Source organism: Oratosquilla oratoria, chromosome 35, assembly GCF_046742065.1.
Source record: "Oratosquilla oratoria isolate Oo_2021 chromosome 35, ASM4674206v1, whole genome shotgun sequence".
NCBI lineage: Eukaryota > Metazoa > Arthropoda > Malacostraca > Stomatopoda > Squillidae > Oratosquilla > Oratosquilla oratoria.
Genome location: NC_134811.1, coordinates 17,681,975 through 17,701,657, shown reverse-complemented (window position 1 = coordinate 17,701,657; position 19,683 = coordinate 17,681,975). Strand labels below are relative to the sequence as shown.

Sequence of the window (19,683 nt, the reverse complement as noted above, 5' to 3'; positions counted from 1 at the left end):
TTCACTTTAATCTAATCTGCATTAACTTCATTTTCCCTTAATCCTTTAACACAAACTCTGATTTAATTGAACTTAAACATGAGCATCATGTGGCACGTTTCTCTGATGTTGATCCTACCCACAGGGCTGTCTCCACATGAGACAACCTTGAGTGGAGGAGGCAAAAGAAGGGGACGCCTAAAGAACTCATGGCTCGGGAAAGTTGATCGAGCCCTTGAAAGCTGTTTGTTATGGGAAGGGGGGATGCACGCAAGCTTGCTCGGAGAAACCGTGGGGGACTGGCGACGGTGTGTGGGAGAGGCGAGCGCACATCCGGAGTGTAGTCCCAACTGGAGATGATGATGATAACCCCTTCGCTTTCGAGTGGGTTCTGCTATGGAGGTCAATCGGATAGCCTGGCGACGGCCAGAACAAAGAGAAAAGCCCCCATCGGTCCTGTTTTCTATCTTATTACTCTTTTGTCTTTCTTTGCCCCACACACTCTTTGCACCACCTCTATCTATCTACGAGTGTGCGAGTGGATGAGTGTGTGCACGAACGCAGTCTCAGTCATGTTTACAGTAAAACATGAAGTAATAAACACTTGGGGGACCTCATGGGCACATCATGTAATTTCATACTTGTGGGATCCACAGGAGGAATTCCCCAAGTAAAGTGTTCTCAAGAGGCCACCGAGTTGCCAGTTTCTTCTGTCAGGTTAGTTAGGTGGGTTACCCGGTTAACTAACTAGCTAGTGGATTTAGAATGAAGATCGTTTAGGCTGTTGGCAATCCATAACCTATGTGAGGTTTAATTCTTAATACATTGGTTAGCCGTTGGTAGACAGTCGTCATGAAAAAAAGTTAGTGGGCAACGGTGCACTTCTCGGTGTGTGTATATATACACATACACACACGTATATATGCACATACATTCTTGCAACCGCGACCCAGTTTGTACGCCTCTGTCTTTCGCTATGAGTTTCTCAGTCTTGTGGCACCTCCTCTTCCTCTACTGCCTCTTGTGGAGTCGAGGCCTCGATATCGCCGCCGCCGAGGGCGACACCGAGGGACACAAAGATGGCGCCGACGAAGCAGGCGCCGAAAGAGACAAGTCTTCTCTCCTCGACGCTAGCAACGCGCCTCTGCACCTTAACGTGGTAGGTGATGATAATATATATTTTTTTTTTCTGAAACCACTGAAAGGCGGTGGCGGGCCTCAGAGATTTCCTTGTGGCTGGTGTCAAACTCCTTAGTTGGTCGACAGAGGTCAACGGAAGGAGAGTCTCGACTCTGAGTCCTCTCGAGTCGTTAACAAAGTCTCCGCAGTTGGGAAGTTATCGTTTGTTGACGACGCCAGCCAGAAGAAAGTCTGTGGAGGTCCGCCACCAACGAGGCTTTGACACAGCTGTGCGCAAGGGACCCACTACGTCTCCCCCCACCCCTCCCCTTCACACTGACTCAGTCAACTCCTCCTCCTCTTTATGTCTCAGGACAGGACCTCCTCCTCTTTCTCTTCCGGGTCTATGACGGCGGACAAGATCGTTCACGTCCTCGACAACTTCTCGACGCATCTGGTGGCGCTGTCAGGGCTCCTCGAGCGCCGAGAAGAAGACGCTACCTCTTGCAGAAGGGATCCTACTCTTCATTCCAAGGGAGCACTTCCTCGCCCTGGGACCACCGCCGCCCCCGCCTCTCCCCCGACTCCACCGCCTCTGCCTCTGGGAGTTTCGCCTCTCCCCGACGCCGTCAGCAGCCTCGCCTCCCCAGTGGAAGTGGAACTCCTGGGGGACAAGGGCGAAGGGCGCCTTCCTCCAGCAGATTGCATGGACCTACTCGTCTTGGGCCACACGAAGAGCGGCGTCTACACGGTCCAACCCTACTCTTGCAAGTGCAAGAAGACGATGCAGGTAGGTCCCCGCTCTTCCTCTCTCTCTCTCTCTCTCTCTCTCTCTCTCGACCCAGTGGCCTCCTTTGGAATATTTGTTCTTATCTACGATAGGCGATTTGATCTAATCGTGTGTAAAGGGTCAGGGGTCGTTGTTGCTACTGCTGGTGATGGTCAGTCTTCCATAGTAGTTCCCGAGGAGGAGGAGGAGGAGCAGGTGAAGTAGGAGTAAGAGGAGGAGGTCGAGCAGCGTCCCGCCCTCCATCCCACATACGCCACGGTCGTCATCACTTGTGACGTCACTCCTCTGGGGGATGGGGGAGTTATCACCGAACTCGTTGGCCTTTTGTCCGGGCAGTTCGACTTCAAAGTATTTCTTCTGGCCGTCGTTAGGCCTGACGGTCTCCTTCCGTGTCCGGTGGCACTTTATCCGTTACTCTGACGTGCCGCTGGGCTATTTGATTCGCCTTCCAGTGTGCCATCACCTCCAGTCGGGTCTCAAGTGAATGATGATAATGAAGATGGTGGTGATAATGATAGTGATAGTGCTGCTCTTCGTGATAATGTTGACGCCGATAGTGATGATTATAGTGTTCTATCGTTATCATCACTATTATTTTTGTTATCATTATTATTGTTGCCATTATAGTCATTATTATCAATATTATCATGATTATTATTATTATCAGTGCAATTATCATTATTGATATTATTTTCATTATTACTTTTTTTTTTCTTCTACTTCTTCTTTCTGTTATTATTATTATTATTACTATTACTGTTGTTATTATTATTATTATTATTATTATTATTATTATTATTATTATTATTATTATTATTATTATTATTATTATTATTATCATTATTATTACTATTATTATTATTATTATTATTATTATTATTATTATTATTATTATTATTATTATTATTATTATTATTATTATTATTATTATTATTACTATTACTGTTGTTATTATTATTACATGTATATACATATACCAAAGTATTTTTCCCCCTTACACGGAAGGTAGCCAAAAGACAAAGGTATAGAAACCACTCCCATCCTTCCATCCCCTACATACTCCACTCCCCTCTATCCTCTTCCCTTCCTCAAATCTTGGCACCTCCTGGATGACGGGTCATTCCTGCATCTTGTCCACTGCCCTGGGTTAAAAACATTGTCGCAAGACACAGCAAATCCACTGCATGGCCGCTTTATTAATGCAGCGACCCCCCTCTCGGTCCCCTCATGCAGAAAATGAGAAGATGGGGAAAAATCCCTTCGGGCTGTGTCAATTTTTTCTCATACATACTCCCTGACCCCCACTCCCCACCCACTCACCTTAATGCATCACAGCATTCATGCACAATCTTTCTCCAGTCACCCCTATATTTTGTCCTCTCCCGTCCTTCTTCGACAGACATCCCCTCTTTCCCAATGCTCCTTTAACTACATCTATCCATCTCATCCTAGGACACCCCCCCCTCCTTCCACCTCTGACTTCCACACCTCATTTACTAATCTTTCTTCACTCTTTCCAGGTGTCCATACCATCCTAATACTCTTTCACAATTACTATGATTAGTATTAATATTATTACTGTTATCATTGTTATTATTATCATTGTTATTATCATTATTATTGCAATCATTATCAGCGCAATAATCATTATTGCTATTGCTATCACCATTACTATTGCTTTCTAAGTGTTACGTTACGTTTACTATTATAGGTATTATCACCACCCATCCCCCCAGTCTGTTTTCCTCTGTCTTTGAAAATAAAATAAATTAGAATAAAATAATACAAGTCTTCCCTTCGTCTGGTACTCCTTCAGGTGTACTGCGACATGGACACGGACGGCGGTGGATGGACGGTCCTCCTGGCGCGGCAGGAGGAGGAGTACCAGGAGAACTTCAATAGGTCCTACGCCGAGTACGCCGAGGGCTTCGGCAACCCCGCCAGTGAGCACTGGCTCGGTGAGTGTCCTCAAGGGCTTCCTCGTCCCCTTCCCAATCCTCAACGGAGATGGGGGTTCGCCCTCGGCTGCATTAAATCACCTAGCGGAAAACGGAATGAATGCACAAGTGTTCCGTACAGGTTTGGTTGATGGGGTGCATCTTCACCATCCCCTTCCCCAAACACCCCGTCTTTCTACAGGTGATTTCATTCAACTCCACGAGAGCCCCTTTCCTCCCCTCCCCCCACTTGGTGGCGAAGGGTTAGTCCCTTCTGTACTGGGTGTTACTTTTCCCTCTTAGCCCTGATGCTACCACGCGATTTAATCATCTCTCTGGAGTGCTGTACGGTTGCAGACATCCAAAAACTGACCTACGGGATATCAAAATCATACAAATATGTCTTTCGATCTTTTCGAAGTGGTACCGATTTGGTGATAAGGCGTATAAGGGGTGAGGGTGGCAGTGAGCTAGAGGTCAGTCTTTAAGAAGAGAAGCCAGAGAAGGTGAATACTTTTAATCATTATGGGTCACGTGTAGCAGGGAATGGAGGAGTAGGGGTGGAGGTAAACTGTAGAGTGAAAAGTGTCATCAATAATAGGTATCTGGGAATGGATGCAAAGAGAAGACTGTGTGAAGGGGTGACTGTGCCTATAACACTATACAGGACAGAGACTTGTTATTTAAGAAAGGCAGAAAGGAGAAATCTAAATGTGTCTGAGATGAAATGTTTGAGAAGTGTTGTGGGGGCTACAAGGGTGAATAGAACAAGGAAAGGGGTGAGGAACAGAACATTATTAATGTTTTTTTCAACAGGCAATGAGAACATGCACGTACTAAGTTATCACAAACGGTACGTGTTGAGAGTGGAGTTAGAGGACTGGGAAGGCAGCAAGCGTTGGGCCCAGTATGCCAGTTTCCAGGTGGACAGCTCTGACGACAAGTACAAGCTGACTCTGGGAACCTACACGGGAGACGCTGGCGACTCGATGAAAGAGAGCAACGGGTCCAAGTTCACAGCTTTCGACCAAGACAATGACAAACATTCTGGTGAGTTTAATTCTTTCTTTCTTTCTAAGCAGACTTGGTACCAAAACCTACATCAGGACCATGTAAACATGACCTTCTCTTTGTTATTCTTTATTCAAGTTACTTTCTTCACCTGTCGTATTGAGAAATATCAAATGCCCATCATCGAGAGATATGGCTCTGCGGTGCCCATGTGTTCTGGGTCAGAAGAAAGTGACCACCGAGACGGGACTCCTAGAGGCGGAGTTATATCCCAATGCTGGGGTTGCACTGAGGTGTCCCCATGGAGGTAGCAACACTCTTCTTTGGATTTCTATTCAGGCCAGGACGGATGGCCCCTCTTAGCTTGGAGAAGGGAATTGGCTGTGTTGTTTGATTTTTTTTTTCTGGGGCCATGCACACCCTGAGTCAAACAACTATCACCTTGGCAGACACTGCACGATTCCCGGTGTCTGTTACTAGTGTCAAGGTGGTGGGTGCGTTTCCTCTCCCATGGTCCCTGGGACTATTGGGTTTATATGTGTACCCAAATTCTAATCTTCCCTCATTGGGTTCGGTGGTGGGTGGAGGCGAGAGAGGGAGAAATTCAGGCGTATGTTCATAGCAATCCCCGTCCAAATCACCAAACTCGCTGTACAGAGTGTCGTGATGTTGCAGATGAGGGACAAACACTTCGAGCCAGGCTGGAGGTGAATCTCCGGCGAGCATATGACCTATGCTAAGTTTGACCAGTGCCCGCCACGAGGCATACCTATTGTTTTGGGCGACTTCAATGCGGTTACTGGCACCGACACAGTTGGCTATGAACTATGTATTGGCTCCGATGGTTCTAGAACCAGGAACATTAACAGTTTTCTCATTCTGAACTTTGCAAAGTCAGGAAGGCAGAGAATTGGCGGCTCCTGGTTCTGAGAGCCACATCGATGGACATGGTATAGTTATGCCGAAAGATTAGCCAAGGAGATTGATCACATACTTGTTTACTACTCGTTGAAAGATCCTACAGAACTGGAGGGTTTATGAAGGTGCTAATTTTTGGGGGACTGATAGATTTTTGGCCGCAATACTCAGACTGTGTATCAAATCCAGGAGAATCCCGAGATGCAATCCACCTGGGTTTTACCTGGAGACAGTCAGGGATGATGTGTGCACCCAAGAATGTGCGGTAAGAATTTTCAATCAATTTCGAGCACTTAGCACTGGAATGACCTCGCATTAAACCAAAGACTATACTTTGAGACAGTCCAGGCCAATTACCAGTACAATTGGTGAAAGTAAATTTTAACTATGTGAGCATGTGCCACGTTTCCCTGATGTTGATTGTACCCACAGGTTGTTTCCACAAGAGACAATATTCAATGGAGGAGACTAAGAGGACGCCCACAGAATTCATGGGTAGTACAAGTTGACTGAATATGTCGAGAGTTGTTTGGGATGAGAAGGATGGCTGCACGGGAGCTTGCTTAAAAAAATGTTGCTGGTGCACCTCCCCAATTAATGATGATGATGATCTGTTGATACTGTCCTCTCTGGTCGACCAGGCCTCTGTGATTAGTCTTCTATTCTTGGAGTTGTCATTGTACATTATATTAGCACCTTTTCAATGTATGCCTTCTTTTCACAGAAAACTGCGCCGCCAAATACGGAGGGGGATTTTGGTTCAAGGCTTGCTACCTGACGCTTCCTACGGGGGAGTTCTTGAGGGGGAAGTACGAGGGAATGATAAAGGGGGTCAACTGGCACAGCTGGCATGGGCACAGTTACTCCCTTAAGAGTCTCTACTTCAAGATAAGGCCCCTGGCATGCAAAAGGGAAGTGTCCGTGGCGCAGATGGACGTCAGGAGTTGTGTTTACTAAAAGATAACTTCTTTGGATAAGAACGCCGCCGCCAAGCTCTCCCTGTGTATCGTTAAAGAGCAAGTGCATATGACAGAGCAAGGAGTAACTTTTTCTTTTCATCCCACGAAGAGTCAAGGCATAAGTGTCCTGATCCGCTCATTAATTTTATAAGAGGGGAAATAAGACACTTACATGTACAGTCACTCAAAAAAGTATCGGTAAGAAATCGTACGGAAATGGACGTAAACAAACACTGAACTCTGACACATTGTTCAAAATACTTGGAAACTGTTGGTACGCCTGTGTATCAATGCACCAGTGTTTCTCATAGCTTTGTAGAATTATATTTAAGTTTACATATTACACAAATGTTACATTTCTCAGAAGAAACAAACTGTTAACTGCTAAGGAGCTGTGGAGTGTGTTATTATAGATCGAATGGCTGACCTTCTGGGAGGGCGAGGGTTGAGAGATGGAGTGACGGGTAGAGGTTGCCATGTAGATTGGAGAGCCTGTAGCGTTGTCTAGGCCAAAAACATGTTGTGGTGTGGCAATGTCTATTGCGTATGCTCTAGTGTGTATGTGTGTGTGTGTGTGTGTGTGTGTGTGTGTGTATGTGTGTGTTTGTGTGTAAGTGTGTGTGCGTGCGTGTGTGTGTGTGTGTGTATGTGTGTGTGTGTGTGTGTGTGTGTGTGTGTGTGTGTGTGTGTGTGTGTGTGTGTGTGTGTATGTGTGATTTCAGTAACAATACAATATCAACAATTCTTGTAGGTACAAATATAATTACTTTCAATCTTGTCACATCTTCACGCATTAAATGCTTATTCTACACCACATATTTTAACGGGGGGGGGAAGAAGGTAGGGTTCAACTCTGTCACGACTACCAACTGTGCAGGAACATCGATTCAGTTGTTCCATTCGTCTTCCACTCGAGTCCCATGAAAATCTAAAACCACCAACCGAGGGTATAGTCTCACAATAAGATTACGTTTTTCAAGAAATTTGCTTTAATTGGTCTTAACAGTTCTCAACGATACATATGTTTATTTCTTATTCCAGTACATAGATGAAATACAGTTTCACTATTTTGGTAAAAGGTCATATGCACTATGAATGAATTAGACAGATGCGAGTGTGAGTGGAGGTAGAACAAGCGAAGATGGGCTGGAACTCCTTTATTGCTTATAGATTTCGACCGACTCGGTTTTCTTCAGTAAGCTTACTGAAGAAGACCGAGTCGGTCGAAACATATAACAATAAAATAGTTCCAGCCCATCTTCGCTTGTTCTTCCTCCACCCACACTCATATATATATATGTATATACATATATATATATATATATATATATATATATATGTATATATGTATATATATACATACATATATACATATATATATGTATATATGGATATACATACATACATAAATACATATATATATATACATATATATATATACATATATATATATATATATATATATATATATACAGTATATATGCTCAATCCACAGCGTTAGGATTTAAGCTCAGCTTTGCCAACAATTCAAATCTAACATTATCAACATTGGTAGAGCTTTTTGTAATTCAAAGTGAGATAAAGATCTACCTATAGATGATGTTAACATATGCAAAGGTATTGTTTTTGGTGCTTTAGCTAATCAGGTACCTGCCAGTTGTCCTGTACGTTTCCATTTTACTTTCAATTCTCTCAAAAAGGACAGTGATATACATATCACAAAAGCTGAGAAACCTGTAATAATTATGAACAAAAAGTATTATATAAAGAAAATGGATGAACTATTCAAGAATCAAAATACTTATGTCCAACTTATAAAGAATCCCACCGAATCAGTAAATAGCCATTGCAATAGGAAGATAAAGGAATTGTTAAATATTAGAATTGTTCACTTCTATCAGCCCTCCTTTGCCTTACATGTATGGTTTGATTAAGACACATAAGCCAAACCACCCGGTAAGACCAATAATTTCTTCTATAGTTTCAGCCTCGTATGAACTCTCGAAATAGTTGTAAACAATTCTTAGCCCGTTAGTTGGGACTATTTCCACTTTCCATGCTAGTAACAATTTAGACCTTATTAACAAACTAGGTGAGGTAAATTACTAAGTTATGATATTCTTACTCTTTTTACTAAAGTTCCTTTGGGTGATCTTCTAATCTATTTAAAAGAGCTAGATAAACACGATTTACCATTACCCGCAGACACCTTAACTGAACTGATTAAATTGTGTGTTAAGGACTGCAAGTTCTAATTTAACAATCAATTTCATTTCCAAAAATTTGGCATGAGCATGGGTAATCCTCTCTCCCCCGTATTGAGTAATTTACATATGGAGTTTTTTGAAACTGAAATATTAACCCATTCAACTCCGATGACAAGATGTCTTGTCATTTGGTCAAATAAAACAAAAAATCATAAAACACCAAAATGTTTGATCAAACACCAGAAAAATATGACGTCAGTCCTCGCTTCGCTGCGAGCGAAGCGAGGATTCACGTCATATTTTTCTGGTGTTTGATCAAACATTTTGGTGTTTTATGATTTTTTGTTTTATTTGACCAAATGACAAGACATCTTGTCATCGGAGTTGAATGGGTTAAGGTCATTCCCTTCATCAAATGGCTGCGGTACATTGATGACATCCTGTGTTTGTGGCCCATTCAAGTTAATGCAAGTGATTTTTTTTATCTAAACAATTTGGTCAGTTCTATTAATTTCACGGTGGAGAGAGAGAATTATGGGATTTTGTCTTTCCTTGATTGTAATATCTACCTCCGTGAAAGTGAGTTGAAGTATAGAGTATATCACAAAACTACCAGTGTTTGTTCATATATACACTATTATTCCTCACACCCTGATGGCGTAAACCGATGTTTTTTTATTATTATTATTTGCAGCCCAGAGTACATCGATGATGAAATAAGATGTATTTACGATATTGGTAATAAACTGCAATACCCTAAACATGTTTGTGATACAGCTTATAATTGTGGCAAAAGAACCTTTTACAATCTCAGGTTGTTTCAAACTTTTGATAAGAATAACATGTTAGTTACACCGTACCAAGAGAACTTGCAAAGAATTCCAAATTTATCACGTATTTCTAATATTAATATAGTTTTTAACAATAGAAACATTATAAGACAATTACTCATAAATAATTCCGTCAATAGTGATAAAGGGTGTGTATAAAATACCTTGTAAATCATGTAACCAGTTTTATATTGATCAGACTACTAAAGCACATATATCACGTATTAATCAACACAAGAAGTACGTTAGAGAAGGAAAACAATCTAGCGCTATATTCAACCACATGAAAAATCTTAACCACCCAGTTCACTGGAATAACACTAAAGTCATCAGATATAACAATAAAAACACAGAAATATACTTAATTGAATGCAGGTTGACCAAATCTAATAAGGGAATAAATGTGGCCCCCAGACTGCATAACTTGGATTGATGCTAAGAAATCAATCTCAAAAGCGGCCGGACTTGACCTCACTATCAGTCATCCTTCTCCCCGACCTCATCAAGGACATATAACATGTGTCTCCTCTTTCCCCTGTCCCCAAATGTACCCCTCCTAGCTATATATGTTCTCATACTCCACACTATGTATCATTCTTCTGAATACGACCAGAGATGGTGGTCGAAATATACAGAAATGTCCATCTCATCTCATTCTCCGACAGTGGGTCAACAAGTCTTAGATATATATATATATATATATATATATATATATATATATATATATATATATATTTATATATGTATATATATATATATATATATATATATATATATAGAGAGAGAGAGAGAGAGAGAGAGAGAGAGATATGTATATATATATATATATATATATATATATATATATATATATAAAAACATATATATATATATATATATATATATATATATAGACACAAACATATCTACTAATAACCACATGCGGAAACGTGTAGACATATTTGTATGGTTGTCTATTTATGGGTGTATATATAACTTGTAAGTAGGATTTAATTCGAAAGCGTTGGATTAATGAATATACATAGGACTGGAATTGCCCGGCCGACTTTCTCCCTTCCAAAGGCCTAGCAACCTAATTAAATCCATGTTAAACGTAGTAAGATATATACTCATATATCTATATACCTACCCATAAATATACATACATGTAACCATACTTATATACACATATAAACACATCCACATCTACACACGTGTACAGATGTCACTAATTCTACCTTAAATTATCACAAAACTACTTCGGTCAACACCACTGATATAGTCCTACGTGTGTGTGTCTTTCGTTGGTGGTATATCTGACCTCTGAAACAGAAGTGGAATCAAAGCACAGAGAGATAAGAACCGTAAGATCCGTTTGGGATCATCTCTCGATCTCCTCGAACCCCGTCGTGTCCTCATATGGATTTTATCAATACACTTTTAGCCAAGACCTGTTGAATTGATGTGAGCGTGGCTCACAAAAGACACAATAACTTCCCTTTGGATAAGTTTGATCCCTTTGATTCTATTGAAGAAGTTTTCCGAATTCTGCAAAATGTTGGAGGAGTTATATCTAGGTGTCTGGGTCGTTTAGCTAAATCCGTAGCCAGATTGTACGACAGGTATCCTTTGAAGGCTGCAGTGGTTCTTGAATGACGATGTAATATATACAGGCATCAATAGATATATATGTATATGTGTGTTAGGATGACCAGGGCAGATGGAAATCACTGACAAGTGATGGGGATGAAACCTTGACATCCTTTGTGGCTATACCAAAACGAAACCCAGTAAGCACACAATGGCGGAAGATAATACAAATAATTCTCTCCATCGGAAATCTCTAGAATTAGGAAATCTCCAATGTTCCTGTTGAAAAAGACTTTCGTAAACATGTATTGCTAAGTAGAGTAAGCATTGTGGATCCTACATATGGCTGCTCAGACATGCAAGCGACTATCGAACTATGCCGTACTTCCCGATTCAGAGCCACTTCCGAAACATCTCCCATGTATGTGTTGTGACTTCAGTCTTCCCCTTCCCTCACTACCACGCGCAATCGGCGAAGGAATTTTACCTGGATATCAGAACGGAAGAACGAAAATATTAATAACGTAGAATGAGGTACGAGTATCACAGGAACTGATTACACTGCCAGTCCCGTCGCTAGTGTGAGTTCTGTTCAAACAGGGATGTCACGCGAAGCTAGCATGCTCCCGTGATGTGGTCTTGGAAAAGAATCACCCCAAAGAAAGAAGAGAAAAGGATAAAGCCGAAAGGGGTGGAGAAGGAAAGCCAAGAAGAAGAAGAAGAAGAAGAAGCTGTAATTAGGAAATCGGAGGGGAGAGGAGGAAACAAAGAACTACAAGGGAGAGAAAATAATAGACCGAACGACTGGAAGAAAAGTAAACGAAGAAGTACATAAATGAAGAGAAAGGAAACATGTGATGAGATTAGACAAAAATAAAAGAGGAATAGGTAAAAGGGGGGAAAGAATTTATTTTTGCTAAGTGTAAGTAATTCAAAACTTGTTGCAAGCGTCGTACTAAATGACATTATTCACGAGCGCTTATCTAAAAAAAAATTAACTTTATATACAAGATATAGAATTAACCAAGGAAATTTATTCAACCTTTTCTCTACGTATTTCAACACGCCTCTTTTTGGAGCCACAACCCGATGGGCTGGTGTTCGGTTCCAGGACAGGAGTCATTTCTTATTGATTGATTGATTGATTTTTGATTGATTGATGATTTATTTATCTATTTATTTTTCAACAGCGAACTTCCTTCCTGACTCCAATTCCTGATTTTTCCTTGAGATCTACTCCTGAAGCCTTTCTCGTTGTTGGGTGCGGCTGCAATGCAGCGGACCACGTGACAGGTAGTAAGGTGTTACATGGGACCATTACTAGGGATATCCCTGACCCGACCTGACCTCGTAAGCAGGTACACAAACATATATATACACGAATAAGTAAACACACACACATACGCTCAACCCTTTCTAGTTTCTTAGTTGTATTTTTATCAAGTTTTTATATTCCATTTCATTCCATGCTCTTCTCTTTTTTCTATATTCATTATTTCGGCCATGCCTTCTCCCATTTCTATTTCTTCCACTTCAATAAAAAATGCTGCTATTGTCATCACTCCTCCAATATTTTCTCCTCTGTCCCCTTTCCATATTCTATATTCACTTTCACAGCTTCAATATTTCACTTTAATCTAATCTGAATTAACTTCATTTTCCCTTAATCCTTTAACACAAACTCTGATTTAATTGAACTTAAACATGAGCATCATGTGGCACGTTTCTCTGATGTTGATCCTACCCACAGGGCTGTCTCCACATGAGACAACCTTGAGTGGAGGAGGCAAAAGAAGGGGACGCCTAAAGAACTCATGGCTCGGGAAAGTTGATCGAGCCCTTGAAAGCTGTTTGTTATGGGAAGGGGGGATGCACGCAAGCTTGCTCGGAGAAACCGTGGGGGACTGGCGACGGTGTGTGGGAGAGGCGAGCGCACATCCGGAGTGTAGTCCCAACTGGAGATGATGATGATAACCCCTTCGCTTTCGAGTGGGTTCTGCTATGGAGGTCAATCGGATAGCCTGGCGACGGCCAGAACAAAGAGAAAAGCCCCCATCGGTCCTGTTTTCTATCTTATTACTCTTTTGTCTTTCTTTGCCCCACACACTCTTTGCACCACCTCTATCTATCTACGAGTGTGCGAGTGGATGAGTGTGTGCACGAACGCAGTCTCAGTCATGTTTACAGTAAAACATGAAGTAATAAACACTTGGGGGACCTCATGGGCACATCATGTAATTTCATACTTGTGGGATCCACAGGAGGAATTCCCCAAGTAAAGTGTTCTCAAGAGGCCACCGAGTTGCCAGTTTCTTCTGTCAGGTTAGTTAGGTGGGTTACCCGGTTAACTAACTAGCTAGTGGATTTAGAATGAAGATCGTTTAGGCTGTTGGCAATCCATAACCTATGTGAGGTTTAATTCTTAATACATTGGTTAGCCGTTGGTAGACAGTCGTCATGAAAAAAAGTTAGTGGGCAACGGTGCACTTCTCGGTGTGTGTATATATACACATACACACACGTATATATGCACATACATTCTTGCAACCGCGACCCAGTTTGTACGCCTCTGTCTTTCGCTATGAGTTTCTCAGTCTTGTGGCACCTCCTCTTCCTCTACTGCCTCTTGTGGAGTCGAGGCCTCGATATCGCCGCCGCCGAGGGCGACACCGAGGGACACAAAGATGGCGCCGACGAAGCAGGCGCCGAAAGAGACAAGTCTTCTCTCCTCGACGCTAGCAACGCGCCTCTGCACCTTAACGTGGTAGGTGATGATAATATATATTTTTTTTTTCTGAAACCACTGAAAGGCGGTGGCGGGCCTCAGAGATTTCCTTGTGGCTGGTGTCAAACTCCTTAGTTGGTCGACAGAGGTCAACGGAAGGAGAGTCTCGACTCTGAGTCCTCTCGAGTCGTTAACAAAGTCTCCGCAGTTGGGAAGTTATCGTTTGTTGACGACGCCAGCCAGAAGAAAGTCTGTGGAGGTCCGCCACCAACGAGGCTTTGACACAGCTGTGCGCAAGGGACCCACTACGTCTCCCCCCACCCCTCCCCTTCACACTGACTCAGTCAACTCCTCCTCCTCTTTATGTCTCAGGACAGGACCTCCTCCTCTTTCTCTTCCGGGTCTATGACGGCGGACAAGATCGTTCACGTCCTCGACAACTTCTCGACGCATCTGGTGGCGCTGTCAGGGCTCCTCGAGCGCCGAGAAGAAGACGCTACCTCTTGCAGAAGGGATCCTACTCTTCATTCCAAGGGAGCACTTCCTCGCCCTGGGACCACCGCCGCCCCCGCCTCTCCCCCGACTCCACCGCCTCTGCCTCTGGGAGTTTCGCCTCTCCCCGACGCCGTCAGCAGCCTCGCCTCCCCAGTGGAAGTGGAACTCCTGGGGGACAAGGGCGAAGGGCGCCTTCCTCCAGCAGATTGCATGGACCTACTCGTCTTGGGCCACACGAAGAGCGGCGTCTACACGGTCCAACCCTACTCCTGCAAGTGCAAGAAGACGATGCAGGTAGGTCCCCGCCCTTCCTATCTCTCTCTCTCTCTCTCGACCCAGTGGCCTCCTTTAGAATATTTGTTATTATCTACGATAGGCGATTTGATCTAATCGTGTGTAAAGGGTCAGGGGTCGTTGTTGCTACTGCTGGTGATGGTCAGTCTACCATAGTAGTTCCCGAGGAGGAGGAGGAGGAGGAGGTGAAGTAGGAGTAAGAGAAGGAGGTCGAGCGGCATCCCGCCCTCCATCCCACATACGCCACGGTCGTCATCACTTGTGACGTCACTCCTCTGGGGGATGGGGGAGTTATCACCGAACTCGTTGGCCTTTTGTCCGGGCAGTTCGACTTCAAAGTATTTCTTCTGGCCGTCGTTAGGCCTGACGGTCTCCTTCCGTGTCCGGTGGCACTTTATCCGTTACTCTGACGTGCCGCTGGGCTATTTGATTCGCCTTCCAGTGTGCCATCACCTCCAGTCGGGTCTCAAGTGAATGATGATAATGAAGATGGTGGTGATAATGATAGTGATAGTGCTGCTCTTCGTGATAATGTTGACGCCGATAGTGATGATTATAGTGTTCTATCGTTATCATCACTATTATTTTTGTTATCATTATTATTGTTGCCATTATAGTCATTATTATCAATATTATCATGATTATTATTATTATCAGTGCAATTATCATTATTGATATTATTTTCATTATTACTTTTTTTTTTCTTCTACTTCTTCTTTCTGTTATTATTATTATTATTACTATTACTGTTGTTATTATTATTATCATTATAATTACTATTATTATTATTATTATCTTTGTTATTGCTATTATTATTATTATTATTATTATTATTATTATTATTATTATTATTATTATTATTATTATTATTATTATTATTATTATTATTATTATTATTATTATTATTATTATTATTATTACTATTACTGTTGTTATTATTATTACATGTATATACATATACCAAAGTATTTTTCCCCCTTACACGGAAGGTAGCCAAAAGACAAAGGTATAGAAACCACTCCCATCCTTCCATCCCCTACATACTCCACTCCCCTCTATCCTCTTCCCTTCCTCAAATCTTGGCACCTCCTGGATGACGGGTCATTCCTGCATCTTGTCCACTGCCCTGGGTTAAAAACATTGTCGCAAGACACAGCAAATCCACTGCATGGCCGCTTTATTAATGCAGCGACCCCCCTCTCGGTCCCCTCATGCAGAAAATGAGAAGACGGGGAGAAATCCCTTCGGGCTGTGTCAATTTTTTCTCATACATACTCCCTGACCCCCACTCCCCACCCACTCACCTTAATGCATAACAGCATCCATGCACAATCTTTCTCCAGTCACCCCTATATTTTGCCCTCCCCCGTCCTTCTTCGACAGACATCCCCTCTTTCCTAATGCTCCTTTAACTACATCCATCCATCTCATCCTAGGACACCCCCCCCCCATGTTCACTCCTTCCACCTCTGACTTCCACACCTCATTTACTAATCTTTCTTCACTCTTTCCAAGTGTCCATACCATCCTAATACTCTTTCACAATTACTATGATTAGTATTAATATTATTACTGTTATCATTGTTGTTATCACCATTGTTATCATTATTATTGCAATCATTATCAGCGCTGTAATCGTTATTGCTATTGCTATCACCATTACTATTGCTTTCTAAGCGTTGCGTTACGTTTACTATTATAGGTATTATCACCACCCATCCCCCCAGTCTGTTTTCCTCTGTCTTTGAAAATAAAATAAATTAGAATAAAATAATACAAGTCTTCCCTTCGTCTGGTACTCCTTCAGGTGTACTGCGACATGGACACGGACGGCGGTGGATGGACGGTCCTCCTGGCGCGGCAGGAGGAGGAGTACCAGGAGAACTTCAATAGGTCCTACGCCGAGTACGCCGAGGGCTTCGGCAACCCCGCCAGTGAGCACTGGCTCGGTGAGTGTCCTCAAGGGCTTCCTCGTCCCCCTCCCAATCTTCAACGGAGATGGGGGTTCGCCCTCGGCTGCATTAAATCACCTAGCGGAAAACGGAATAAACGCACAAGTGTTCCGTACAGGTTTGGTTGATGGGGTGCATCTTCCACCATCACCCACACCTCCTCTCTCCTTCCCCAAACAACCCGTTTTTCTAGAGGTGATTTCATTCAACTCCACGAGAGCCCCTTTCCTCCCCTCCCCCCACTTGGTGGCGAAGGGTTAGTCCCTTCTGTACTGGGTGTTACTTTTCCCTCTTAGCCCTGATGCTACCACGCGATTTAATCATCTCCCTGGAGTGCTGTACGGTTGCAGACATCCAAAAACTGACCTACGGGTTATCAAAATCGTACAAATATGTCTTTCGCTCTTTTCGAAGTGGTACCGATTTGGTGATAAGGTGTATAAGGGGTGAGGGTGGCAGTGAGCTAGAGGTCAGTCTTTAAGAAGAGAAGCCAGAGAAGGTGAATACTTTTAATCATTATGGGTCACGTGTAGCAGGGAATGGAGGAGTAGGGGTGGAGGTAAACTGTAGAGTGAAAAGTGTCATGAATAATAGATATCTGGGAATGGATGCAAAGAGAAGACTGTGTGAGGGGGTGACTGTGCCTACAACACTATACAGGACAGAGACTTGTTATTTAAGAAAGGCAGAAAGGAAAAATCTAAATGTGTCTGAGATCAAATGTTTGAGAAGTGTTGTGGGGGCTACGAGGGTGAATAGAACGAGGAAAGAGGTGAGGAACAGAACATTATTAATGTTTTTTCCGACAGGTAATGAAAACATGCACGTGCTAAGTTATCACAAACGGTACGTGTTGAGAGCGGAGTTAGAGGACTGGGAGGGCAGCAAGCGTTGGGCCCAGTATGACAGTTTCCAGGTGGACAGCCCTGACGACAAGTACAAGCTGACTCTGGGAGCCTACACGGGAGACGCTGGTGACTCGATGAAAAATAGCAACGGGTACAAGTTCTCAGCTTTCGACCAGGACAATGACGAATATTCTGGTGAGTTTATTTTTTTCTTTCTTTCCAAACAGACATTGTATCAAAACCTACATCAGGACCATGTAAACATGACCTTCCCTTTGTTGTTCTTTATTCAAGTCACTTCCGTCATCTATCGTATTGAGAAATATCAAATGCTCATCATCGAGAGATATAGCTCTGCGGTGCCCATGTGTTGAGGATCAGAAGAAAGTGACCACCGAGAGGGGCCTCCTGGAGGCGGAGTTATATCCCAATGCTGGGGTTGCACTGAGGTGTCCCCATGGAGGTAGCAACACTCTTCTTTGGATTTCTATTCATGCCAAGACGGATGACCCCTCTTGGCTTGGAGAAGGGAATTGGCTGTGTTGTTTGATTTTTTTTCTGGGGCCATGCACACCATGAGTCAAGCAACAATCACCTGGGCAGACACCGCACGGTTCGCGGTGTCTTCTACTAGTGTCAAGGTGGAAGGTGCGTTTCCTCTCCCATGGTCCCTGGGGCTATTGCGTTTATATTTATACCCAAATTCAAGACTCCCCTCATTGGGCTCGGTGGTGGGTGGGGGCGTAAGGGGACAAAACTCAGGCCTATGTTCATAGCAATCCCCGTCCAAATCACCAAACTCGCTGTACAGAGTGTCATGATGTTGCAAATGAGGGACAAATACTTCGAGCCAGGCTGGAGGTGAATCTCCGGCGAGCATATGACCTATGCTAAGCTTGACCGCTGCCCGCCACAAGGTACACCTATTGTTTTGGGCGACTTCAATGCGGTTAATGGCAGCGACACAGTTGGCTATGAACTATGTCTTGGCTACGATGGATCTAGAACCATGAATATTAACAGTTCTCTCATTCTAAACTTTGCAAAGTCAGAAAGGCAGAGAATAGCGGTTCTTGGTTCCGAGAGCAACACCGATGGACATGGTATAATTATGGCGAAAAAGTAGCCAAGGAGATCGATCACATACTTGTTACTATTCGTTCAAAGATCTTATAGAACTGCATGGCTTATCAAGGTGCTGAATTCTTTGGGACTGATAGACTTGTGGTCGCAATACTCAGACTGTGTGTCAAATCCAGGAGAATCCTGAGATACAATCCACCTGGGTTTACTCTAGAGAAAGTCAGGGATGATGTGTGCACCCAAGAATGTGCGGTAAGAATTTTCAATCAATTTCGAGCACTTAGCACTGGAATGACCTCGCATTAAACCAAAGACTATACTTTGAGACAGTCCAGGCCAATTACCAGTACAATTGGTGAAAGTAAATTTTAACTATGTGAGCATGTGCCACGTTTCCCTGATGTTGATTGTACCCACAGGTTGTTTCCACAAGAGACAATATTCAATGGAGGAGACTAAGGGGACGCCCACAGAATTCATGGGTAGTACAAGTTGACTGAATATGTCGAGAGTTGTTTGGGATGAGAAGGATGGCTGCACGGGAGCTTGCTTAAAAAAATGTTGCTGGTGCACCTCCCCAAATGATGAAGATGATGATGATCTGTTGATGCTGTCCTCTCTGGTCAATCAGGCCTCTGTGATTAGTCTTTTTTTTTTTTTTTTTTTTTTTGAGTTGTCATTGTGCATTAATTTAGCACTTTATCAATCTATGCCTTATTTCCACAGCAAACTGCGCCGCCAAATTCGGAGGGGGATTTTGGTTCAAGGCTTGCTACCTGGCGCTTCCCACGGGGGAGTTCTTGAGGGGCAAGTACGAGGGAATGATAAAGGGGGTCAACTAGCACAGCTGGCATGGGCACAGTTACTCCCTTAAGAGTCTCTACTTCAAGATAAGGCCCCTGGCATGCAAAAGGGAAGTGTCCGTGGCGCAGATGGACGTCAGGAGTTGTGTTTACTAAAAGATAAC

At 43.1% G+C, this 19,683-nt stretch overlaps 2 protein-coding genes across 4 annotated transcripts in view; both read left to right on the top strand.

The window, feature by feature from the left end:
- Positions 1-894: 894 nt before the first annotated feature.
- LOC143018576 (techylectin-5A-like) overlaps positions 895-19,683 on the top strand; it is a 76,286-nt gene continuing 57,497 nt past the window's right edge. For 2 of the 3 annotated variants that reach the window (XM_076174064.1, XM_076174065.1), the window contains exons 1-4: positions 895-1,138; positions 1,472-1,888; positions 3,705-3,846; positions 4,642-4,875. In XM_076174064.1, the coding sequence (XP_076030179.1) occupies positions 902-1,138; positions 1,472-1,888; positions 3,705-3,846; positions 4,642-4,875 (1,030 nt within the window). In that variant the 5' untranslated portion in view covers positions 895-901. Of the gene's footprint in view, positions 1,139-1,471; positions 1,889-3,704; positions 3,847-4,641; positions 4,876-6,478; positions 7,890-19,683 lie in introns of those variants that run through there. The other variant, XM_076174063.1, reaches the window with a different exon arrangement.
- LOC143018471 (techylectin-5A-like) lies at positions 13,841-19,558 on the top strand. Its single transcript, XM_076173837.1, has 5 exons — positions 13,841-14,083; positions 14,417-14,833; positions 16,641-16,782; positions 17,595-17,828; positions 19,443-19,558. Exons 1-5 carry the CDS (start codon positions 13,847-13,849, stop codon positions 19,556-19,558), a joined length of 1,146 nt encoding a protein of 381 aa, XP_076029952.1. The 5' UTR covers positions 13,841-13,846.

Bases quoted from the DNA above. Each gene is read 5' to 3' on its own strand.
- LOC143018471 (XM_076173837.1), top strand. From the start codon at position 13,847: ATGCACATACATTCTTGCAACCGCGACCCAGTTTGTACGCCTCTGTCT. The intron at 14,084-14,416 runs GTAGGTGATGAT...TTTATGTCTCAG, and splicing joins CGCCTCTGCACCTTAACGTG to GACAGGACCTCCTCCTCTTT. The intron at 16,783-17,594 runs GTGAGTGTCCTC...TTTTTCCGACAG, and splicing joins CGCCAGTGAGCACTGGCTCG to GTAATGAAAACATGCACGTG.